The sequence below is a fragment of the Eretmochelys imbricata genome, chromosome 25 (genome assembly GCF_965152235.1).
Source record: "Eretmochelys imbricata isolate rEreImb1 chromosome 25, rEreImb1.hap1, whole genome shotgun sequence".
Classification (NCBI taxonomy): domain Eukaryota; kingdom Metazoa; phylum Chordata; order Testudines; family Cheloniidae; genus Eretmochelys; species Eretmochelys imbricata.
In genome coordinates, this window is record NC_135596.1 from 14,285,496 (window position 1) to 14,310,634 (window position 25,139).

The 25,139-nt window shown below is 53.8% G+C and overlaps 1 protein-coding gene across 3 annotated transcripts; it reads right to left on the reverse strand.

Moving 5' to 3' along the window:
- Positions 1-3,277: 3,277 nt before the first annotated feature.
- Positions 3,278-23,396, reverse strand: NR2F6 (nuclear receptor subfamily 2 group F member 6). 3 transcript variants are annotated; one of them, XR_013348751.1, is made up of 5 exons: positions 23,058-23,396; positions 16,683-16,777; positions 9,670-10,194; positions 5,888-6,502; positions 3,278-4,884 (listed from the first exon to the last, which is right to left on the reverse strand). XR_013348751.1 is itself a non-coding variant. In XM_077842011.1 (4 exons), the coding sequence occupies exons 1-4, from the start codon at positions 23,327-23,329 to the stop codon at positions 6,228-6,230; spliced, it is 1,167 nt and encodes a 388-aa protein (XP_077698137.1). In that variant the 5' UTR covers positions 23,330-23,396; the 3' UTR covers positions 3,278-6,227. The 3 variants fall into 3 exon arrangements, 1 of the variants encoding a protein (XP_077698137.1); XR_013348750.1 differs by having other exon boundaries at positions 5,791-6,502; XM_077842011.1 differs by having other exon boundaries at positions 3,278-6,502.
- Between the last annotated feature and the right edge of the window lie 1,743 nt (positions 23,397-25,139).

The following is a 25,139-nucleotide window of genomic DNA, read 5'->3' on the forward strand; positions in this document are numbered from 1 at the left end:
GCTGAGGGTGACGGCCTGTCTCCCACCACAGCAGCTGAGATGCGTGCAGTCAAGCTGGGTGTAAACGCAGACCCAAGTTCCAGAGATTGTCCCAGCCCCTCACCTCCTGCCCCATTCTGCAGACGTGTCTCTTGTGGAGCTGACAACTGAGTTCGGCAGTGGATGCATTTCACCGGGATGAATAATACATAGGGAACTCCTGAGTCACCCAGCGCAGGCAGCTCACACTCCTGACAACTTGACAAGCCAGCAAAAGCCAGGGTTTGGCCGCCCTCCCGCCAGAGCCCATGCTAGGCGTTCTGGGAGGAGATTTCACGCTCGCATGGGCATCCCGGTGCCAATCTTAGAATAGCCCCTACAGCTGCCGCGGTTTTATAGCACTGGACGGCACGGTGCAAACGTTTGAACACAATTTCTTTTAACGCCACCAGCGCTTCCTACGCCCGTGTGCTATTCTGTAGGGAACCGGTTATGATGTCTGGGGTTGTTTTTTTTAATAAACTGTATCTATTGGTTTTAAATTTCAGCAGCTTGCTGAAAAATGAAACGCTTCCCCCTTTCGCTCCTGAAGCAGTGTGTGGCTTAGAGAAAAAGAATCTCTCTATGTTTTATGGGCTGCAGCAGCCAGAGGCAGTGAGTGTTTTGCCGCTGGCCGGAGCACTATTTGGAGGTAGAAATTGGGCAAGGGGAGAGATGACAGCAAGTGCATTTGATGCAGTCCCTGCTGGCCTCCAGCCTGTCAACCCATTGCTGTCATGAGTTTATGCTCCTGACAGCCCATGTGGGAGGTGAGACTCATCATCCCTGGTTTGCCAGACCAGGCAGGACCCAAGGCCCAGAGTGCTGCAGTGACTTGGACGAGGTCACGCGAGGAGTTTGGGGCAGAGCCTGAAAAGTGAACCCCAACGTCCCCCAGCTCCGGCCAGTGCTTGAACCACAAGGCCAGCCATGCTCTGCCAGCAATGGGCTGCCAAAGTTCCCACCCCCAGCCCAGGGCTGCATTCTTATAGCTACTTCTTATAGCTGCATTCTTCTAACATGCCTTGCTGAGGGGGAGGACCTATACATTTGGCAGAGAGAAGCTGCTGGAACCCTGAAGTGGCCATTTGCCTGCTGCCAGCTGCCTCTTGCTCCCTGCCCGTGAGTACTGCTAACCCCAGGTGCTTCCCCTTTCACGCACTGAACAGGGGCGGCCCCTTTCCTAGAGCCCTTTGAGTTCTCCGGGCCAAGCGAGCCAGGCCAGGTGCTCTTGGGGCACTCCAATATCTTGGTCACAGTTTGAGAGGGGTTGGTCTGTGGGAACCTTGCTTCCCATTTGATGCAGGCTGGTGGATTCAGTCCCCTTCCTGCCCGCCCTTCTCCCTGCGGTCTGCTGTCCCACATGACCTGCGTACGCTGAAGACAAGGGTTTTGATGTGCAGTTAGTGTCTGGTAAGGTCAGCTGGGCCTGGAGAGGACCCGTTAGAACCACATGACCAGCCCTTATGTTGCCCACGCTTGGGATTTTTATTGTGGCGCTCCTCCTGCTCGGGGTTTTTCTTAAAGCGCCAGCTCCTGGAGGCGTGGGATTCATGAGCAGCTCATTGTTTGGTTTCAAGAGAGAAACTTCTAGCCCTGGTGGTTGCAGAGAAATAGCTTGAAAATCATGACCACTAAAGGCTCAAAAAAACAGAAAGGAAATTAAAAAATAAATAACCCCCCCCCATATGTATTGTTCTGTGAAAGCTCCTGATTATCTTTAGCTCATCTTGTGATTTCTGGGAGCAGCGGGGTGCTGCATGGCACATGCTGCTGCTCATCCTCTCAGGCCTGTAGATGCTGTCAGAGCTTTAAGCCGGCCGAGGGCCTGCTGCGGTTTGCCCCATGGGCTCGTTGAATGTGGGGGGCTACTGTATCTTGGGGGCTGTGATGGTATGCAGTGGCACGGCAAGCCACGGGGCTGGCTCTCAGCTGAAATCACTGGGGCTCTGTATGGCCCTAAGGGTCAGCCCTGCAGGTCTTGGTGAAAGCCTGAGCCCAGGGATTGAATCCCCCACCCCAGCTGAAAACCCCTTGGTTGCACTAGGTGCTGTGCTCGCCTGACTCCAAGGGCCTTTCCTCTATCACACTCCCACCCCCAAGAAGTATGTGGGCCCAGTGCCAGGAGCTCTGGGTTTGCCGGCCAGATCCCTCCTCAAGCTGCTGCACTTAATTCTCCATGTCCTAAAGCAGTTCTACACTGTGAAACTGCTGCTGCGTTCCACCCCAGACCTGGCTGCCAGGGCATGGTGGTGTGGGAAGGGCTTTGAGCTGCTTGCCGCATGAACTATTTTCTATAAAATATTTAAAACCCTAGGACCCTTCTTGCCCAGATGGCTTCTGAAAAGTCACTTTAGTCCTAATCCCGCTGAAGGAACTGGGAGCCTGAACTCTGGCTGCATTTTAATCCTCAATCTTTGACCAATTTTACTACAAAGGCCCCAGGTCCATGGTATGGTTTAGTCACCAGCACGATTACACCCCTGAATTAAGTGCAAGAAAGCATGGGTCTGGGGGAGAGTCTTGTCACCCTCCCCCAGACACCTACGTATAATGGTTGCATTAAATGGACGTGACTTGTCTTTTCGATGGCCCTGCACCTCGTGTGCACGTTTACACAAGGGAGGATTTTACACCCAATGAAAAGTTGTTTTACACCTACATCCCACTGCTGTCAGGGCCTGCGCAAGGTGTAGTGGTGAATTAGGCCCAAACCCCTTTACAGACAGGGTGGGCTACACAGAGAGGCTAATTCGGGGCACTGCCTGATGGAACTAGATTGATCATCATGTTAAAACCCAGCCCCAGCACAGAGCGCGTTGGCTGGGGTAGTAAGGGGTTTGGGGGCCCTATAATACAGAATGCTACTGTAACACCATCCCTGGCCCTAGCAGCTCAATTCCTCTCCAGGGGTAGGCATGGACATGTTCGATTTGCATTGATAAATGTCGGGAATCAGCGATTTACCTGCACACGCACACACCCAGCCCAACAAAACAATATTGCCATTGATCATCGCAATTCCCAGGTAAGCAGAACAAGCCCCACGCTGCCTGAGAGCGGCGGATGTAGGATTGTTAACATGTCACTTGGGAAATGACAGTGGAATCTAACTAGCGAAGGCAGAGAAGTATCTGGGCCCAGTGCCAGGAGCTCAGGCAGCAGGAGCAGCCCCTAGCAGGGGATAAGGAGTCCGGGCACAAGTCCGGGTTGTGCTAGTGTGTCCAGCAAAGTCTATTCCAGAAGAAGGCACCACCCAGAAGCATAAAACACACCTTTATTGTTGTGATTCTTTGGCTGAGCCCTTTTCTAAGGGGGTCTTTGCAGGCGTGCTGCCCTGGCGCTTAGACCTGGAGACACTCAGTCCGACAGCAACAGTAACTCTCTGCTTTGGTGACGGGGGAAAAGTTCATTTCCCAGCCCCTTAGGGACCCAGACTGGGACATGGATGCCCACGCAGGATTCAGCGGCGCGTCTGGTTCTTATTTCTGAACAGAAAAATCTCTTCATAGCACCAAACCTTACTTGAAAATTTCAAGTATCGGGGCTCTGCGCTGGTTTTGCCACACCTGATAATATCCCATAATGCCCCTGGGTGACCAAAACGCCCCTGCTCTCGGGGATTAAGTGCAAGCGGGTTTAGTGTTAAGGCTCTTTGCATAGAACAGCAGAATCCAGGGCCTCATTTTTTTCAAGAGAGACTAGAGATTTTGGGTACCACTGTTTCTGGATGCCCTCAAAGGGGGCCATGCTTTCAGAGCTTGCCCAGCACCTGCTTTCTGAAAGTCATGCCCCATTGGGGTGCCTCACGTTGGACACCCCAGAATCTCTAGTCACGCTTGGAAAATGCGGATTCAGGGTCCTATTTGCCTCCACAGTAGGAGGGCGCTTTGGAGCAGCAACGTGAATGTGTAATAATAAGATTTAGCGCTTCGTATCTCCCAGGCACCTTGCAACCATGGCTTAACTCCAGGCAAAGTGAATCCGCAAGGTGGCTGCAAAGCAGCTGTTTCTCCGGCCTTTAAAAACCAGTGGGTGCCAGTGTGTTTAATGGAGAGCCGTTGTCATGCTCCTCCTCCCTCAGAGACGAAAATGAGATCTCTCCTCGGAAGTTTTTAGGGGAGTTGGATTAAAGATTTGTGCGGCTGCTGTGCTGAAAAGTCTCCTGCAATATATACTGAAGGGGGGAAGGCAGGTATTCAAAATCCAGGCAGCTCATTCCCACCCCAGCCCATGTGGTCGAAGGCCAGCGCCTTCCCCACTCCCCTCTAAACAGAGCACCCCTTCGTAAAAGGAACATCTGCATTGACTTCAGTTAATGGGTTTAGAATCAGGACTTGATCTAAATGAAAAGTCCTCCACCCATCTAGCTTTCTTTTGCTTACACAGAGATAGGATGTCTGTGCCGAGCCTGCTTATAGCAAGGATCCTCAGGCTTGCATCACTGGGGAGCAGCTATGCTAGTGGGGCATAGGACACATGGTTCCAGGAACGAGGTCTGCCCCAGATCTGCCTCACTTTGCATTGACCCCCCGTGCTAGGTTCTTTTCTGCAACAGCAATTCCCATGTGTATCAGCAATTGCCAAAAGAACAGTATCTTTTAATAGGACAAATAAACCATGCCCCACTTACCAGTTTAGCACATAACCCAGAATCTGGCCAGCCCTGCCCTTGCAAAGAGTGATTTACCCACTACCTGTCCTGGATTCAATAACTGCAGTCTGCTTTTTATTTTGCCATACAGAGATTCTGCCTCTTGGTCCCCTCCCTTCCACTTCAGATGTTGGCAGCCTTCAAGCAATTTAAGAGCTCACTACCGCTCCTCAAAGGCTCAGCAGAATTAGGAGAGGGAAACAGCTGTATGCCTGAAAAAAAGGAAAGGGGGGGAGACAGTGTTTCCTATATATAAGGGTCTGCGGTGTAAAGCAGCTGCTAACTTTCCTTGACAGGATCACAGGAGGAGAGGGACTGGCTTGAGCTGAGCTGGGAGATGTCAAATATAGAGTGGTGAAATGAATGGGGGGAGGTCATCTGTAATATAGGAAATGCCTCCCCTTCGCCTACTGTCTCCACGCCAGGCCAGGCATCGTGTAACTAGAGCCAAGGTGAATTCGGGCTGAACAGTAGGGAAGCGTCGTTGCCTGCAGGGGGTCGAGGGAAGCAGGCAGGGCCAAGCACTGGAGCTCTTCCCCCATGGAAGGCCAGACTGGATCTGACCTGCGGCCCTTCTAGCCCAGTAGCCCGTGGCCAGCACCTAGGTTCTCCCTAGTTGTTGCGCTAGATGCAGGCGTGACTGGGTGACAGCACGGGGCCTGGGGGGCTGCTGCTCAGAGCGGAATGATCCCTTGGGCCTTGAAAGCGGAGATGATGCAAGAACCCATGCGAAGGCCTAACGTGACCCCCTTCTTCCTTCCCCTCCCCCTGTCCCCCACCACACACTGGCACATCCCTGGAGGGTACGGCTTTATCTCCCTTCCCGAACTTGGTTATTTTAACCCGTCTGATACTGGGCAGTTCTGTTATTCCCTAGAGTGGTCTGCCATTGGCTAGGGACCAGGCGCTGGGCTCTCCGCCGGGTCTAGTTCCTAGGGCTCAAAACGCTCTTGCCAGAGACAGCTGCTGGCTATTTTACCTGACATCTGTCATTTAGCTTGCGTGCAAAAGGCAGACGGGGGGAGGGGGCAGGAGAGAGAGGCCTGCAGCCCCGGTCGCTCTGGACTGGCTCAGAGGCAACAGACAGAGCAGCAGAATAGCCCACAGTCATTTCCCACCTCTGTTGTCCGGTTCCCCAGGGACGGGAGTTTGAGCTTGTCTTGCCTTCAGAGAGGTTTTTCTAAATAAGGAAAAAATAAAAGTTCAAATCCTGACCGCACGACCCGCCCATTGTTCGATTCCAGTCGTCCCCTATCCAGAGCCATCTGCTGTCGCGCTCTGAAAAGTCATCGGCTCCATCCCTTTGCTGACCCACTCCATGAGTGGGGAGGGGGTTCCGTGTGCAACACCCGGGCGAGGCGCCAGCTAACGTTGCCACGTGGGTGGGGGACCGCACTGTCTGGGACTCCGGCCTGGAAAAGAACCGTGCAGGCCTGAGCCTCTGGCCGCGCAGGAACCGTTCAGTACAGGGCCCAGCGAGGAAGGGTTTCTGGTGGAACGGGCTGGGGTTCCCGAGCTGCATCTGGGACCGCGAGGGGAGAATTCCCACTGTCTCCTATTGCCCCGTCCCGTAAGGCCAGTTGAACGTGCTCCCAGACAGCAGCATGTCCCTAATTAGTGTTTCGATGGGTGTCTTCCCCACCAGTCTCATAAAGAAGAGCTGAGAGATGAGTGAAGCCGGCACCGCCCGGAGCGCCGGGAGCCGCAGCAGGAGTCTGCCAAAGCGCTGGGGCTGAGATGGGTACTGGGCACGGACGTACTCCGTCAGGGCCACCTGCGCCTTCTCTTGCAAGCTCTCCACGTGGGCAGGGTCTGAGAGGCCACAGGCATCTGCAAAAGGCAGGGGGGAGAATTGTTAGCAGGGAACAGAGATTGCACAGCTCTGGATGTCCCCACCACACCGTGCTAAGGGCCGTGCAAATGCCGACACACGGGCCCGCTCCACTTCCGAGATGCGAAGGCCGGGCAGGACTATTAGATCCTCTCCTCTGACGGTGGGTGTAACACAGGCCATCACGTGGCTCACAGGTACCCTGTATCCAACCCAGCGCCACCACTCTCTAAGGCTCTTCCATTCCCATCCCTCCCTTGGCTACAGAAGGGCCAGAATGTGTGCCTGGACTGGCAGACAGCATGGCCTAGTGGACAGAGCCCCCGTCTTGGGGTGTAAGGGACCTGGGTGTCGATTTCTGGCTCTGCCATTGGACCCGCTCAGTGACCTTGGGCAAGTCACACCCCCTCCCACGTGCCTCAGTTTCCCTATCTATACAATGGAGATAACGATACTGCGTTTCGATGGAAAGCCCTCTATAAAGCAAGGGATTAGCACTGTAGTCTGCCAGCAGGGACATAGCTTCCTCAAATGAACACAAGAGGCTGAACCTCCCCCACTTCTGCCACAATATTGCCCTTGTGAGCAACACGGTTGCAACAATGCTCCACAGGAAGCCTTAGCATGAGGGTGTAGATTGGTTTCAGGGTAAACCCAGGGTAGACCCGCTGCTCCTACTGCAGGCTGCATGGGCACAGGGGCACTGAGATGCCACAAACACAATCATGTAGCCGGGCAGAGCCTGCCAACCCTGCATCAGCAGCTTTCGTTTGTTCCCTGCAGCCAGTCTCCAAGTAGGAGCAATTCACCCTGCCAGCTGACGCAGAAACACAGCCGGGCTTCTATTTTAACAACCATCCAGCGGCTCATGGCAGGGGTATCTGCCTGCCCAGATATTTTAAAATCACAGCAGCACTGCCATGTTAAATGGAGGTGGAAAGGCATCAAGCCATGGCCTGCCAGTGCCCGTCTGTCACATGGCGATGGCCATCCAGTTAGGACAAGTCCTAGAACATCCTTTTCTCCTCCCCCACACCCCCCACCTTGCATCTTTGGCTACCTTGACCTTCCTGTAACGTTTCCCAATCAAATCAAATTGCTGGCTTTCTGTAGCTATCCATGCAACACTGCATTAGACGCCTGGCGCGCGCATGTCCCGCTATTGCAAGCCAAACATTTTGCTGTCTGGCCCCTACGCAAATGGACTCTTATCAAAACCAAATCCAACCCTGCGGGTGCTTAATCCAACCACAAGGGGATGGCGCAAATGGGTTTTTAATACAAATGCTACAAGCCAGAAAACCCAACCTGGAGCATTTGATTTGTGAGAGGACGGAAAATTGCTTCATCTCGTTAGCTGGCAGTGGGCAGGAGAGCAAGCCGATTGGCTGACGAGCTCCAATTGGTGATTAAATTAGAACCCCACGCTGGCACATCCTTTAAAGGACCCAGACGGTCTTTTTTTTTTTCTCCTCTCTCTCTCTTTAGGAAGGAGGAAGAGCCCACAAGCCAGGCAGTGTTAGATAGCCAGGTTTCTCTGCTAGCCCACCTCGGGAGCTTGGGATCCATGGGATTGTGCCTTGTTACTACTGCAGTGCATACATAGGCCAACCGGATTGCTAGCTTGGCTGGAGGTTGGAATGGCTCTTAAAGGGACATACATTTCGTGTTGTGCAGTATTAACAGACACAAGTTTTTCCATTCTTAGGGCAAAGGCTCTTTAATTTATCTTATAAAAGTTAACCAGTTCCGATTGATGGATCCGGAGCTTTAACACTACGTGCATCCCATGGAGCATCTCTCCCCGCGGGAAAGTTACCTTGCTCACAGGATGTGCCTGGGAGTCGCTACCTTTGAGCTGGAGCCTATGGGAATTAGGCACCCAAATCCCACTGAAACACAAGAGTTAGGTCCTTTTGAAAGTTTTACCCCTAAATCCTGTTGAAACCCAACATGACTGAGGTTCCTAAGTGACTTAGTCGCTTTTTGGAAAATTTTACCCTGGGTGTTTGAAGCCCTTAGGTTACTTCGTAAATCCCAGGCTTCAGCGCTGTCAATTCGGTACCAGGACAGGACACCAGCAGGAAAGGCAGCAGTGCCAGGTGCACATTGTGTCACACACCGGCGCACGGACACGATCTTCAGTTGTGTCTAGTAAGCATTCACTGCAAAGGCTGCGCTCTGAAACCACCCGTGTACACACACACACACGAGACTGCTCCTGGGGCCACCCACAACCACCAACAGCCGAGCACCCAAAGGCCTGGGCTGGGATTCCTCCAAAGGAGTCAGGCAACCAAATCCTACTGAGTGTTGGAGGAAGCAGGATAGAGAACTTCCTAAAATCCTCTGGCGAATGCCAGCTGTGCCAGCCACCAGGGCATTCCCATGACGTGCACAGCCGGGGCAAGAAATGGGCCGGGCAGCGTGTCCTGAAGGTTAGTAAATTAGGGTCACTTTGCACCAAGCTGTGGGGAGAGCTGCAACACCTACCAGAACTCCAAGAACCTACCCGCCCGCTTGCCTCCCCCCATGTGTTAATTCAGCTCGATGGACATTATTTCTATGGCGCACACCCCGTCCCCTCACCATCTTTAGCATCTTTATCCTCAACACCCCGGGGCAGTGCTACTATCCCCATTGTACAGAACCGAGGGACAAAGCCTGGCTAGCCCTAAGTGACTTGCCCATGGTCACGCAGGAAGGTCAGTGGCGGAGGAGGGAACAGAAGCCAGGTCTCGAGCACCCGAAACACTGGATCATCCTTGTTCTCTAGATATCTGTTAATTACAACTCCGTGGCTTTGCTCTAAGGTCGTACAGTGCAAAGGCTTCCTGGGGGGCCTGGGGCAAGTCACTTTGGGCCAGTGTTTTAAAGGTATTCATGGACTTGGGTGCCTAGCTGCTTTTGAAAATTTCACGAGCAGCCACTTGCACCCTTAGGTGCCTAAATACCTTTAAAAACCTGCCTCTTCATCTTTCCCTGCCTCAGTTTCCCACCTGTAAAATGAGGATATGAGCCTTCCTTTGTCTATTTAGCCTGTGACCTTTTGGGGGCAGGGCCTGGCTCTCACAGGGCCTGTGTCTGTGCAGCAGCCGGCCCTGAGCTCAGCTGGGGCCCGGGGTCGGGACATGGTCATGACGATTAGCATGCAGCAGCCGCTCACCTGGTGTGAAGAGGGCGATGGCCTTCAGGCAGCTGTATTCAGCAGAATCCACTTGCAGCCGGTTCAGTTTTTCCACCTGATCCTGAAATATCCGGATCTGGTCCATGAAGGACACCACGCGCTCCGCGGACATGGGGGAGGCGTGGAAGCCGGCCGCGGCCAGCAGGGGGGCCATGTGCAGCGGCAGTGCCGACTGCGCGGCATTGAGGACGAACAGCTCGCTCCAGCTCAGCCGCAGCAAGGCCACCTGGTCGGAGACCGGCAGTTCCGGGAAGAAAGGGATGTTCCGGGCCCACTCCACCGTGCTGAACAGCAGCCTGGCCGCCAGCTCGCAGATGTTGTCGATGCCCATCACGCTGCCCTGCTGGGCGTACTGCGAGCCGTAGCGGGCGGTCGGGTAGGGCTCCGCCCGGAGCAGCTGGGAGATGAGTTCCGAGACCGGCTGCCCGTTGTAATACTCCCCGCTGGGCATGGCGCTCGGGCTGGTGCTGGAGTGAGTGGGCGGGATCCTGCCTCTCTGGACAGCTGGAAAGGGAGCAAGAGGAGGGATTAGATCCCACGAGGCAGCAATGTCCCATGTGGTGGCTACCACCGCGACGCAGCAGCTGGGTCTACGCTGGGGCCGACGTCCCCGTCACAGAGGCCGCAAGTGGCTACCAAACGAGACGGTTGCTGTTATAAGCATTACGGTAGCGTCTAGAGGCCCCAGCAGAGATCAGGGCCTGGCAGGCCTGGAGCGGCATGGACTTGTATCCAGTCCAGGACGGGCCCTGCCTCAGAGTCCGAGCAGGCAACGGGTGGGAGGGGAAACTGAGGCATAGAGCAGGGCAGTGTCTTGCCCACGGTCACCCAGCGGTTCCGTGGCAGAGCCGGACTCCCAGAGCAATGCTCTGTCCGCTGGGCCTCATTAGAATCAGTTTGGACAGAACTGTAAACGCCTTGGGTAAGGACCGGGTTGCCAGCAGAGTGGGCGCCTCAAACCTTCAGCTCCACAGCCCAGGCCTCAGAGCTCAAAGGGTCACTCCATTAACTGGTATCAGTAGCAGGTTGTTATCCAGCCCTTGGAGAGGTACATGACGCATACCTGGCCAGTTACACACACTAGAAATATTTATCTGAAAATAAGATAAACCTCCTTAGCACCTTGGTGATATCACCCCTCCCACACTGCCTAATTACTCCTAATGAGCTGTAAACTAATGCCTAACCCCAGAGATAAGCAACTGAGCTAAGGCCTATAGCCAAGGGCATTGAATGGCTCTGGCTGACAGATGCAGGGCCCCAAATCTCTTCTAGAGCATTTAAAGCTTTGGTGATAGGTCTGGTTTTAGCACAAGTGCTAGACCAAAAGCAAGGAGCATTGCTGGGGTTAAGGGAGAGGAGCCCCCAGAGACGAACAAGTAGATCAGCTCCACCTGGGGGCTTGCAAGAGGGTTAAAGGAAACCCAGGATCAATCTGCAGATAATCTTGGCCTCTGGGACATCTGATTTCATCTCCATTAGCAGGCAGGATTCCAAACTGCACTAAGCCCAGGTTTCTAATCTCCAAGCAGTCACGTGAAGCTTCTAATTCTTTCCCCTCCCCATTTTGCTCTATAGTGAGATGACGGCTAGCCAAGGTCATTTCTCTGCAATGGAAACATACATCTTCAGTGAACTTGTTAACCCTGGAGGTGCTCCTCTTCCTAACTGCATGCTAAGAAAGCTATTTTTCAGCTCCCGTTAGCATCCACTGTTTGCTCGGCCCCCAGTAATTAATTTATGGGCTGTTCTTGCAGCACTTAAATTAGAGCTCTAAATCATCGTAAGTGACAACAATGCTGTCCCGACTCGCCTGGAAGGAGGAAATTATGTCCTGCTCCTAATATCTCTTTCCTGTGCTATTTACATTTCTACCACCGCCTGTGGGGCAGCAAATACGCTCTGGCTAGCCGAACCACAGAGGGATCCCACCGCCCTCAATCTTTGCCCACAGCAAGGTGGAATCCGCCCAGAACAATGGTTGTGATTTTCAAGCTTGAGTACTTAAAAGTTAGGGGCCTAAATCCATACTTAGGCAGCTTAAATACTACTGCCTAGTACTTTACATGAGTAGAGCTCAAAGTGCGTCACATGGAGAAACTGAGGCACGGGGAGGGGAAAGGACTTGCCCAAGATCACCCAGCAGACCAGTGGCAGAGTCAGGAAGAGAGAACCTAGATCTCCTGAGTCCCAGCCCAGTGCGCACTGAGCGAATCCCACTGGGCTCAGCGGAGCACCGTCACAAACCAGGATGCTTGTCTAAGCATCCAACTTTACACAGCTAAGTGGCAAGTGCTGGACCCTTTCTAGTGGGAATAGCCTGGGGAGTCTTGTCATGAGCATCAAGAATGGATTTCGGTCCCACAAAAGTAGCTGAAACTCCCCCACCCCCAACTTCCAGCCTGGGGAGATCCAAGCATTTGAAGCTTGCAATACAGGCCAGCATGGGCACTTCACTCACCCGTCCAGTTGTTGGGTCAGATCCCCGGAGGGGCCACACCCATTTACACCGGCAGAGGATCTGTCCCGTGGCCCCGATTCACGTAAACAGGGTAAATGACTCAAGCGTGTGCGTAAGTGTTTTGCTAACTCGGGGCCTAAATCTGTTACCTTGAGCACAGCCTGAAATCTACTGAGTGTCGCTGCACACGGGGGCCCGGCACACGGCTGCTCTCGCAATGTTAACAGATATCACGCATGTGACTTTACTGGCAAGCACGGAGCCTTAAGTCAGACAACACGCGCCTTGTCTCCAAGCCTTTTGCCTGCGCTGACAACCCACAGACATGGGGAGGGAAGGGATGCCGTAGAAAAGGAAAGCGAGCACAAGCAGTTGCGTTAGGCAGGAGGTGTGAATTTCATGGGGGCCTAGCACCTCTGAAAATCAGATGTAATGGGTTCCCTCTGGATTTATGCCAGCTGGGAATCTGGCCAGCAGAGGCACCCAACCTTACTGAATGTCAGCGGAAACATGCTCTGAGCATCGAAGAGCTTCAGTAGAGGAGTGAAGAATTTCTTGTTCCTCTCGTTCTAGTCCCAGCAGCCCCTGGCCTGCTGGGAGACCTTGGGGATGTCACTGCCCCGCTCTGTGCCTCGGTTTCCCCATTTCACAGAGGGGGTGAATGATCCTGACCTCCCACGTAAAGCACTTTGATGTCCAGAGATGAAAAGCGCTAGAGAAGAAGTAGAGACTATTAAATACAAATACCGCCTGACATCAAGCAAAGAGCGAGTGGTGAATTTAAAACTCACGTCTCCTTTGTCTGCTAAACTCTGTTCATGCTGTTACCTGTCCTTCCCCCACCCTGCCTCTCATCACATCCTCTCTGACACCTCATGCCCCAGCCTTGCACCTTGTGGTCTGACGCCAAGACAAATTGGGTGTGAAATGCCACTGAGGAACATCCATAGTGTTTAACTAGCATTTCGCTGGCGTCAATGGCACAAGGAGCAGGGTGGCTGGGGAATCTGGGATAGGGCCTGTGGTCTTCGTTGGTTGGTATGGCACCTCCCACAATAGAGCTTTGATCCCTGATGGGAGTTCGCACTTGCTACTCTAAGTAGGTCTCTAGTGTCCTAGGTTCCCCTTGTGCAACTCACTCTGCCAGCACCTCCGCTCAAAACCCGTGTCAGCTCGTCCCAGCACGACTGTTTCTGGTCAGTCCCTTCCCAAGCAACCCCCAAGGCCCTAGTGAAACCTTGCAGCTAGCCACCCTGCCCGGCCAGCTCTGCTCTCAGACCTCAAGGAGCAACAATGGCAGAGCCCCTCTGAAAAATCAGGCCACCTGGGTCTCAAGTCGAGCACCCTGAATGAGTGGCCACTTCTGAAAACTCTGGCCTGAACTTTTTTGTTCAAATGAAGATTGCGAACCTAGGAATGGCCAGACTGGATCAGACCCATGGTCCATTTCGTCCAGTAGCTTCCAACAATGGCCAAAACAAGCTGCTTCAAAGGAAGGCACAAGAACCCCTGCAGCGGACAGTTATGGGATAATCTGGGGAAATTCCTTCCTGATCTCCATTGGTTTATGCCCTGAAGCATGAGGATTTATAGCCACTCCAAAGCTCTTGGTTATTTTTAAGCCTTCCTATAACACCTTTGGATATTCTCATTCTCCACAGAAAGTTCTGTCTCAGTTAAAAACCACTCGGCTCCATTCTGAGCATCAGCGCTATCTTATGGCAATGAGTGCCACCAGCCAATGGCGTGTTGTGGGAAAGGGTTTGCTAAGCTTGCCACTGACTGGCTCCTTGACTGCACATGAAGACACAGCAGAGGAGTTCCTGATCGAAGCGGGGCCCCTGTGTTAAGGGGAGGAGAGAGGGTGCTGAGCCACGAGGATTCCTCTGCTTTCCAGCTCTGGAAAGTTGGGAAACGGACTCAAGAAATGCTTTAAAATGTTCTGGGTTCTACTCTCAATGCAACACAATGCCCAAGATAAAGAGAACAGCCGCCAACGCCATCTGCTGTGCCATACACGCACCCCCCCGCCCTGATACACTGCCACAGAAATTTGCATAACTGAGTCAATATTGGAACTGCAAAGGATTATTCTAAGTTTGTCTTGGTTTCCATCTGCGACCTTTAAAGCTGCTAGGTCAGGTGGTCTGGTACAAGGCTCCAGGTGAGTCACCGAATCTAGCCAAGGCTTTGGCTTTCCAAACACACACCACCTGTCGGACTGGTACGCGATCCGCCCAAGGGCAGACTGAAATAGCAGAAATGGCTTTGTATTCTGCCCGGAGACGGGGATTTCACTGTGACAATAATGGCTGCTCCCAGGTACCACAATCAGCCCAGGGATTTCCTGGCCAGTTCGCTCCACAAGACCTTGTGGTAAGGGCCAGATCCTCAACTGTGTTTCCTTGGTGCGATTCTGCTGACTTCAAAGGAGTCTTGCTGGCATCAAACCAGCAGAAAGGTATTCGCTCAGTCTCTCCAACTGCAGTCCCTGGCATGTAACCAAAGATACATGGGGGGCAAAATCCTCAACTGGTATAAATTGTAGAGGGTGGAATGTAACTTACTAAAAGAAGCAACCGGGAGTTCCTGACTCCCCTAACCCATCCACCCCCAGGGCTGGTTTTAACGCAGATTAAAAAGCTAACCCTATTTCCCAGAGGCCCCAGTTCTGCTCCCGCCGGCACAAAGCAGGAGGCATTCCACTGCACCCATGCGAAGCTGGGACAAGAGAGAAGAGATCAGGCCTGGAGTTTCTAATCCTCCCTAGAACATGTCCAGTCACATCTTGGGGAAGTGCTTGGGATTTACAGGCCATTTGGCTGGGCCTCAGCTTCGGGATCTGATCCAGCAACAATCTCCTCTGCTGTAGCATTTACTCACCTGGTTTTCTAGGCAGCTGGTGAGCAGCGTTTACTAGTTCTAAAAGCCAAACAAAAGGAAAATCTGCAGCCACTCTGTCCGAGGCAGGGCATGGTGCATTTTGGGGGGATTGTTCCCTCACCCCCTTCTCAAGAGGCACTGGTTCGGATTGCGACCCCGTCGGAGCTCTGGAGGCTCAGCTCCTGGGGGGGCTAAGGGTGGGAATTTATACCACCTTTGCACCTCCTAGGTTGTGGGGATGCTGGGATCCTTTTGAAAACTCGCTCAAACTAGAGCAGCCCCGGGCACTGCTCTGACGGTTGCCCTGGCTCCAGCGGTCCCGGCCTAGAGGCCAGAATAGCTGGATTGGAGAATGCCTGCTCCTTCCTGGAACATGCCCCTAGGCTGGGAGCTGCTGTGGGAAGCAGGACAGGGCCATTACGCTGGTCCTACCCCAGCAGGCAATCCCCTTTGTGGCAGGGGTAGGCCCGGTCGGGCAGGTGTGGCTGATTCCTAGCCCCTTCCTGACACTGGAGGAGTTTAGTTGAGTTGCTGGGAGCAGCCAGTGTTTAAAAATACTGGGGGAGGTTTTCAAAGGCAGAGACAAGCGTTAGGCACTCAAATCCCACGGATGTCCACTGGGAGCTGGGCACCTAGCTGCCCTCTGTGCTTTGAAAACCACCCATCCAGGAGGCATGTAACTGACCGCCCATGGTGCTGGTCCATGCAGAAGATGGCTGGAATTTTCAAAGGGCCCTATTGACTGTCCGGTCTGCCCTGGAACTTCAGTGGGTTTTGGAAGCCTAAAGCCTCGATAAAATCCCAGCCAATAGTTCCGGCACAGTCACGTCTCCATGCTGGTTAACTACCAGCCTGCCTCCTTGTTTCCAAGCAACAGCAGTTCAAGAACTGGCATTCCAGCTGGTCCGGAGCAGCGCTCTCACTCGTGCCCCTAGGGCCTGGCTTTCCAGAGAGCTCGGTTTCCACTAGGCATCAACCCAAGCGGCTGGGTTTTCAAGAATGCTCACTGGCTGCGGAGGTCTCTTGGAAATCTGGCCAGCAGCGTCACAATGGGAGCCGCTGGGGGCTGAGACCTCTCGCAAATCTGGGCCTCATTACGATGCCTAAATGGGAGCCGAGCTCTTCTGAAAAGCCGGCCCCAAGAGCCCAAAGGTGCGTGGATCCTGTAGCACCAATGCACGTTGGGAAGGACAGACCTAGATATACTCTGCCCGGATTCTCACAGGGCCTTTTCATTGGCCACAGCTTATCGGCATAAGATAGAGCAGCTCAGAGGTTGCTCTAAGTTGCATCCCCTTGCTCTGGTCTCTAGGGGTACAGCCACCCTGCAGCTGGGAGCGAGCCAGGTCAACAGGCTGAGCAGCCCAGCTCCGGCCCCAGGGCTCACAGGCAGGCTCGTACTCTAGCAGCCACCCATGCGGCAACGTCCAGGCTGCATGTCTATCTACCCCCGGGGACACGTGCCAACTGGGCATCAGCGTGGCACCGCTCCATCCCACGCCCCCTGCGGCCCTGTTTGCGTGGGAGGCAGTCGACACAGGAGCCAGCTACACCTCTCACACGCACTGGGGAATGCTCGGCTGGCTAGCGAGTGCCAGAGTCCACCATTCGCAGAAGGGTTTTTTGGCGGAACGGCGGGCCACGTTACCTTCTTTCCTCATGCCCACACGAAAGCACTTCTTCAGGCGGCAGAACTGGCACTGGTTGCGGTGATGCTGGTCAATCTGACAGTCTCGGCTCGACCTGTGTGCAAATCAGACAACACCACGCCATTGCACGGGGGCAAGAAAGCGCCGGCCCGAGAGGGGAAGTGTGTTTTCTGAGTTAAGTACTGGGGAGGAGAGAACACGAGACGAGGGTTCAACTCACAGACTCCTTTGTGGGACCTCGGGCAGGTCACGTTACCCCTCTGTGCCTCAGTTTCCCTGTCCAATGGAGAGAAGAGTGCCCTGCCACACCGGGGAGGGGCCTGGGAGGCTAAATACATTAGAGATTTGGAAAGGCCCAGATACTCCAGGAATGGGAGCCTGAGGAGTACTTTAGAGAGACAGACTGGGCAGAGCGTTGCATTGTATTAGTGCTGGGCCTAGAGGCCTCAAAAGAACCTGGGACTCCGTTGCGCCAGGCACTGCACACTTTGCCTTGCTGTCCGTGACCCTGCTTCGCCAAACAGCTCTCCTGGGGAACAAGAGCTGCCCCCAGTTGCTGCGACCCCTGGATGAAAGTCACCCCCAGGCAGAGGCCCAGCACTCGGCCTAGACCCCCCTGAAGCAAAGTATTTTAATTCAGGATGGCGCTGCCCAGCACGGGGCTATGCATAAGCACTCAAGTGCTTTCCCAGAATCGGGGCCCGAGGGCTAGTCTGTGGGCTGGCCCATCTGCACAGGGTGAACTATGCCCAGGATCCACTGCTGAGGAAAGGGTCTAGTCCCCACCCTGCAAGAGCTGCTCTCCCACACTGCTCTGCCTTCCCAGCACTAAGGAGGGGGCAGCGGTGTTTAAACTGAAAACAGCTGAGCCAGCCTTCCTTTTGTTCCCAGCCCCTTTCACCAGGAGCTTGAAGAATTCCAACTATTTCCTATGAGAACATTTCAGCCCTTTCCAGGCAGCCGAGGGGAAGGGGTCACTTCTCTTCCCAGTGCACACAACTCATTTACCTGCCCTGCTAAGTAAACAGCAGCAGGGCGGGAATAATCCCAGCCCCATTAAAGCGTGTTGATTGCTTTCCCAGGTACTAAGCACTTACAGATTTACTTCCATGGGTCTCATGTTCAGCTCTGCCTAAGGCCTTGTCGACATGGGCCATTTGCCTGGCTTCGCGGGGGGCAGACCTCTAGGGTAGGCAGGGTAAAATCATTATCTGCCCCCGTGCAATTGTGACTCCACTTTGGAGAAGGGGCTAATGCTGAAGGCACAATGCCAACCCCTCTGAAGTCGGCGGCAAAAGTCTCCGGGCCAGATCCTGAACTGTCGGCGCCCCACTGAAATCAGTGCAGAGCCAGTTCACGATCTGGCCCCCTCACGCCGTCTTCGGCGGGGTCCCACCACCGCAAACACCACGTCTGCACCAGCGCTGCTAGATTGAAAAACGGGCACGTCCCACGGAGACCAGGCCTGGGTGACAAAAGCTAAGAGTCAGCAGTTCACCCGCCTGCTGCTGCCCCCCCACCCCCCGTTTACCCAGCTTGCTGCAGAATCAGTACCCCCAAACCAGCCAGTCTCTGGGGGACGACCAGTGCTTGCCCGTTCCCCCTCTGCTCCTTTGAAATGAACCGAGCGTGGCATTAGACAACACACTGCCCCTCTGCTAGTGTTCCTGGTAGAGGGGGTGGCACCCAATATTTGGTAGGCTCTGCAAACGCCTGGTCCCTGCCCCCAAGAGCTTCCAGCGTAAGCAGACAGAGAACGAAATGAAACACATGAGCAACAGGAGACTGGCTTCTGGGTCATTTAGCAGATGGACTGTGCAGACCCAGGGCGATCCTCAGCTGGCGTGACTCTGTCTAACTCCACTGGCTTCAAGACAGCTGTGTGTCTTGCACCAGTTGAGGATCTGGGCCTGAGGGAGCTTTGAGGGGAAGGTCACCTGGGGTGGCGGGGGATGAATGGTGGAAAGAGTGTCTGGGTAAGGGAGGGGACGCAAGGAAGAGGAAGAGTGAAGGATGGGGAGCGGGGGGGCGGCGGGGGGACGGATAGCTCAGTGCTTTGAGCATTGGCCTGCTGAACCCAGGGTTGTGAGTTCAATCCTTGAGGGGGCCATTTAGGGATCTGGGGCAAAAATTGGGGATTGGTCCTGCTTTGAGCAGGGGGTTGGACTAGATGACCTCCTAAGGTCCCTTCCAACCCTGATATTCTATGATCTGAGGAGGGATGAGAGAAGGCTCAGTGGAGAACCGTGCAGAGCCAGGAGTAACAATGCTTTCAAGCACTATGGGCCCAATCATGAGCCTCTTTCTGCAGCTAGGAGTAGGCCCATGACAGTCACCGTGCTCGAGCGGGGGTAAGTGTCTCCCAACCCAGCCCACAGCTTCCAAACCCACCCAGATGCTTTCCGGCAGCCGTGATCGATTTTACAGACTGTACGGAGAGGTAAGTGACTCGGCAGGGACGCTCTGATAGTGAAGGGCGGTTGAGGCAGAGCAGAGGTGGGGAACCAAGCTACCAGCCCTGGTCCTGTCTTCACAGGCTCTTCTCCTGGCCCAGCACATGTTCAAACAAGGATGAGAGAGAGAAAACGTATCCCCATCCTCGCCACTTTGGGCCTTGCATTTTGGATCAAAGCCAGACAAGATGTGAATAGGAAAAACCAGCAGAAAAGTAAATAGACAGGACCCATAACTAACCGCCCCTGCTGCTCTGATCAGGAGTGATTAAAAACAATGGTAAATACTAATAATTCAGGGGTCCTAAGCCCCATGACAGCCTTCAGTCCCGATTCTGAAAAGCGTCTAAGCCTGCTATGAAATTCTATCGACTCCAAGGAGACTTGCACACATTAAGTGTTTTGATGTATAGGGATAAACAGATTCACATGCTTAAAGTTAAGCACATGCTCAAGTGTTATGCCAAACTCCTCTTCCTGGCTTTGATTCAGCAAAATGTAGCATCCTGTGTCTCTTGAGCGCTGCGGCCCTTTTCTGTGTGCTCAAACCCCGTTTGCCATCACATTCATGGTATGAGAAGCATGTTGTCATAGTCAGAGATGTGAAGCAATGGATGTTAGGGGTCAAAAAACAGGGTTTTGTTCTCTGAAGAGCGAAGGCTATCCGGAGAGTCTCTCCAGGATCCAAACCCAGCACACACACGGCAGTCAGCTAGAACAGAAGCTGCATTGCCCCGGTGTCTGGAATCGTGGGCCTTCGTCAGCCAGAGATGTTTACTGCCCAGCTCACTACTTAACGCAATGTGCTGTTTTATTTAAGAGATGTAAATGGCGGGGTGGGAAGGAGGCTTTAACGTACTCCCAAAATCTGATCCTGTGCATTTAGGATGAGTTCCCGCCCCGGTTCTCAAATAATTTTGCACATTGCTACCTCGAGCTTTGTTCCTGCGTAAGTAGGACATGGCAGTCGCCCCTTTGGGGCATGATTTTCATAAGGGCTCTGCTCCCATTTAGGCAGTAAAATAAGCAACCACATTTTCTAAGACGCTCGGCGCACTGGGTGCAGAGGACTTTTGAACAAAAATGGCTGGAAGTGTCACAACAGGAGCAGCTGGGTGCTGAGCCCTTTGGAAAATCTGCCCCCACTGTGGGCGCTGAATGTTTGAGAATTTTCCCCTTCGTTTGTCAAGAGGGACGAGGGATAGACCTGAGGATGGAATAAAAGCATGCAAATGAAGCAGAGGATTGGTTCGGACTTTATATTTGCAAGGGGACCACTAGTAAAATAATGCATGATCAAGTGAAAGGCTGGGGGGGAATGTAAACCATGCACGGTGGCCAGTCAACCTGCAAAGAAATCCCACCCGTTGCCGGCATGAGTGAAAGCATTTGGTTATACCTTGGAATCCTGACACGAATATCCTAATTTTTACATGACTCCAGAGAAGAGCCACGTACGATTCGACAACTGTTCATACTGGAATTAATTTACCCTGAACCTCACCACTGTGTTTAACACATTTAAAATGTGTTGCTGATCAAAAGTTATTCTAGTGGAGAAGCGATAAATCTAAACATCAGATGACATCTTCATCCCAGGGCTCCGTTACAGCGGTTTGGGCTGGAGCATGAGAAACTGTTTGTATCACAAATTCTTCTGTAAAGAGGGCCAGAAATTCACTACAGACAAACCGGGCTATGATTAGTGCTTTTGGTCCAATTCCATTCAGACAGCCCAGGCCAAAACCTGAGCTTCATAGAGCGAAACTGACCTCTACCAGCTGAGAATCCAGGCCTTGAGTTACAGTAAGGGCCAAAAAATATATTTTTTAAAAAGGAAATCACTTTTTATGTTATTTTAAAACTTAAATAGTTGTATTTAAGGCCAAGAGTTCTTAGCAAGTTCTCCTAGACACACTGTAGCTATACAGGAAAATGTGAGAACATAGGAGGTGTGTATGGTGCAAATTATGTAATTAGGACAGGTCATTATTTAGTACAAGAACTAAACTGCATTCAGCTCAGTTTTTAAAATTCAAATTAGAGCAATTTTGGCTTGATGTCGCTGTGAATCCTTTAAGGAAGCCCACTACAGGACTGCCTGAGGAAAGCATTGCCTATGTCCTCACTTAGGAACTGCGTACTAAGAAACTATGTTTTTATTTCATCCTACATTCCTCTGAGCGCAAAGTGAATACGCTCACCCCTGAATACATGCTCTGACCAAAGAGGCGAAAAAATACATTTACAGACGTGAAGGTCTAGCTGGAACGATGTGCTACTTTTCTCAATACATTTGTACCTAACTACTAAGCAACAACAGACATCTATCTTCTTTCTTTGCAAAAACAAACATTCTTTGCATTTGTCGTTTGTCCCCTCTGTAATTCAGAATGCTGGTACTTTCAGTAGGATATATATATCCAGTCTTCAAGTAACAAGAAGACCTAGCTCTTGAATCTAGTGCTTTTCACCAGTAGATCTCAAAGCACTTTACAAAGTAGGTAAGCATCATTATCACGATTTGGGGAAACAGGGGCACAGGATGGTGATATAGCAAAGGTTCACTGAATGTGTTGTGCCCACAGGCCCAGAATTCATAGCGGTGGCAACATACAGAAGGTTTTTAGGATATCGCAACCTTTCAAAACGCAAAGTGCAGGGGACAAAAAACATTGCACAAAGTTTAACAGCTGCAGGATTAATTTCATGCACACAAGGTTCATAAGGTCAGTTTCACATGGCAGTATTTCTGCTGTTAAGAACTGAGGATAAAGAGGAAATCAAGCTCACCCCCACATAAGAGGAGATACGGAACAGGACATAGGGGAGTTTGAATCTGGGCCAGGCGAACTGAGAGCAGAGTGAAAAGGAGTACTTGTGGCACCTTAAAGACTAACCAATTTAGTCTCTAAGGTGCCACTAGTCCTCCTTTTCTTTTGCGAATACAGACTAACACGGCTGCTACTCTGAAAACTGAGAGCAGAGTGGGTCAGAAACTGCAAGATAAATACAGCAGCAAAACTTGCTCTTTGATCAGGTTTGAGTCTCATGACTTCCACCATGACCAGGACTGTGAATGATTATTTCTGTTAACATAGGCACTCAGATACAAAACTGAGGAAATCATTTGTGTACCCAGGCTGGTAAGTAGCCAATCTTATGGAATCTACTGGTTTGGCAAGTACCGTTATGCAAAATTTGATTTGCAAGAACGCCTAGGGCTTGTTACAGTACCATACATGCATGTGAACCTAGATCTTCCTTGTGTTTACTTCTCTGCCTTGAAAAATATTTTTCTTCTAAGAAGGGTCAAGGCCACTGACCAGTTACGGCACCCCTATTGATTTTAAGAGTTACTCCTGATCTACACCAGAGCGAGAGGAGAATTGAGCTCCGTAACACATTAGGATTTGTGTTTTTGGTTCCAATTAGTCGCCACATCAAGTTTTTTAAAAGGCTGCTCTCTGCTGAGGCGCTGGGGAACATAATGATTCATAACAACAACGGCTGCACGTTTGCAGAGAACCGTACAGCCATGAATTAATTAGCTGCCACACTGGCTGGAGAGGGGAAATCTAACCACAAGGAAGAGCCTGCAACGGCACCCCGCACCCTGTGTCATCACCGGCGCTGGTTCAAGGGACCACATGAGAGGCCAGGAACAGGACCCATCTTGCACTGGGGTAAATGGCTGCACAAGGGGCAGGCCTGGGGCAAGGGAGGTTGTTGGAATCTCCCTCATTGCCTAACCTGCTCTTAAAACCCCCGAACACCTGTCAGGGACGGGGTCTAGATAGTACTTAGCAGGGCAGGGACTGCACAAGATGACCTCTCGAGGTCCCTTCCAGGCCTACGATTCTCTGATTCTAGCAGTCGAATCCAAGCAGGCCCCAGGCAGGCATCCAGGTGAGCCCCTACCTGCAGGTGTAACTCAGGTTCCTCCGGATGCTCCGCTTAAAGAAGCTCTTGCAGCCCTCGCAGGTGAAGACCCCGTAGTGCTTCCCGCTGGACTTGTCCCCGCACACGGTGCAGTCCACCTGGATGCCCGGCTTGTCCTCGTCCCCGTGCTCCTGGTCGCTCACCCCACCTTGGGGCGACACCGAGTCCTCTTCGGAGGTCCTGGGGTAACCCTTGTCCACCCCGTTGGTGTCTCCGTTCGGGTCTCCCCAGCCTCCAGCCACCATGGCCATATCTCCGTGGGGCAGCCCGAGGAAACAGCGACGCCTTCCAATGGGAAAAACAAATCAGCGGGGCGGGGGGGGGGGGGAGAGGAATAGAGCTAAAACGAGCGAGTTACTGGTTATTTGGCGCAGGGGGGTAACTCCGGCCTGGTCTAGCCGCCCGGCTCCGGGCTGTGACCCTCAACCCGCCCCGTTAGTCCGTGGGGCTGCGCTGGGGCAGGAGGGCTGAAAATTCCAGAGACGCAGGCTGGGCCCGAGCCCCTTTCCTCTGCCCCCCAAGCCGAGCTCGGCCAGCCCCACCTGGGGAGCAGCCGGCGCCGGAAAAACAAGTCCAACAAGTTTTGGCCAGCCAGGGGCGGGTGCGCGGGGGCTCGCCAGGCGCAGGTCCGGGCGGCGCGCAGGGCAGCGCGCAGAGGGCGGCTAAGGGCGCATCCCCCCGCCGGCCCCGGGGCACGGGCGAGCCGACGCGCCGCTGCCCCGGCCGGAGTCTTCGCCAGAAGCCGAGCGCCCCGCGGAGCCGGGTCCCCGCAGGGCTGGGGCGCGCCCGTCCCCCCGCGATCGGCCCCTACGCGGCCCCCCGCCGCCGGTGCTGCGTCCACATCGCGGGTGGCGCGGCCGGCACCCCCCGCTCCGCCGCCTGCTGCTGCGGGGCTGGAGCCACCGGGCCCCTCCGCCGGCCTCCCCGAAGAGCAGGGCTCAGCCGCCGCCGCCGCGATGCTCCTCCTCCCCGGCGGTCCTCCTCCCCTTCCGCTGCCTCCTCGGGACCGCCCCTGCCCGGCCCCTTCCCGCCCCCGGCTGCCCTTCGTCCTCCTCTTCCCCTTCCCTAGCACCGGGCCGCCCGCCCGACCCCTTCCTTCTCTTCCCTCTTCCACCCACCTGCCTGCCTGCCTCCCTCCCCCCTTCGTCCTCCTCTTCCCCTTCCCTCCCTAGCACCGGCCGCCTCCCTCCTTCCCCCCTTCATCCTTCTCTTCTCCCTTCCCTCCTTCCACCTTCCCCCCTTCGTCCTCCTCTTCTCCTTCCCTAGCACTGGCTGCCTCCCTCCCTCCCCCCTTCATCCTTCTCTTCTCCCTTCTCTCCTTCCACCCTCCCCCCTTCGTCCTCCTCTTCCCCTTCCCTAGCACCGGGCCGCCCGCCCGACCCCTTCCTTCTCTTCCCTCTTCCACCCACCTGCCTGCCTGCCTGCCTCCCTCCCCCCTTCGTCCTCCTCTTCCCCTTCCCTCCCTAGCACCGGCCGCCTCCCTCCTTCCCCCCTTCATCCTTCTCTTCTCCCTTCCCTCCTTCCCCTTCCCTCCTTCCTTCCCTAGCACCGGCTGCCTCCCTCCCTCCCCCCTTCATCCTTCTCTTCTCCCTTCTCTCCTTCCACCCTCCCCCCTTTGTCCTACTCTTCTCCTTCCCTCCCTAGTACTGGCCGCCTCCCTCCCCCCTTCATCCTTCTCTTCCCCCCACCTGCCTCCCTCTCCCCTTCCTCGTCCTCTTCTCCTTCCTTCCCTAGCACCAGGCCACCCATCCACCTCCCTCCTTCCATCTTTTCCCTCCTTCCACCCACCCGCCTCCTTCCCCTCTTCATCCTCCTCTTCCCCTTTCCCGTCTTCCACCCACCTGCCTCCCTCCCTCCTTCCCCCTCATCCTTCTCTTCCCCCTTCCCTCCTTCCACCCCTCACCTCCCTCCCCCCTCCTTCCTCCTCATCCTTCTATTCCCCCTTCCCTCCTTCCACCCCTCACCTCCCTCCCCCCCTCCTTCCCTAGCACCCCCCATCTCCCTCCCTCTTTTCCCCCTTTGTCCTCCTCTTCCCTCCCCCTCCCCAGCACCCTCCCATCT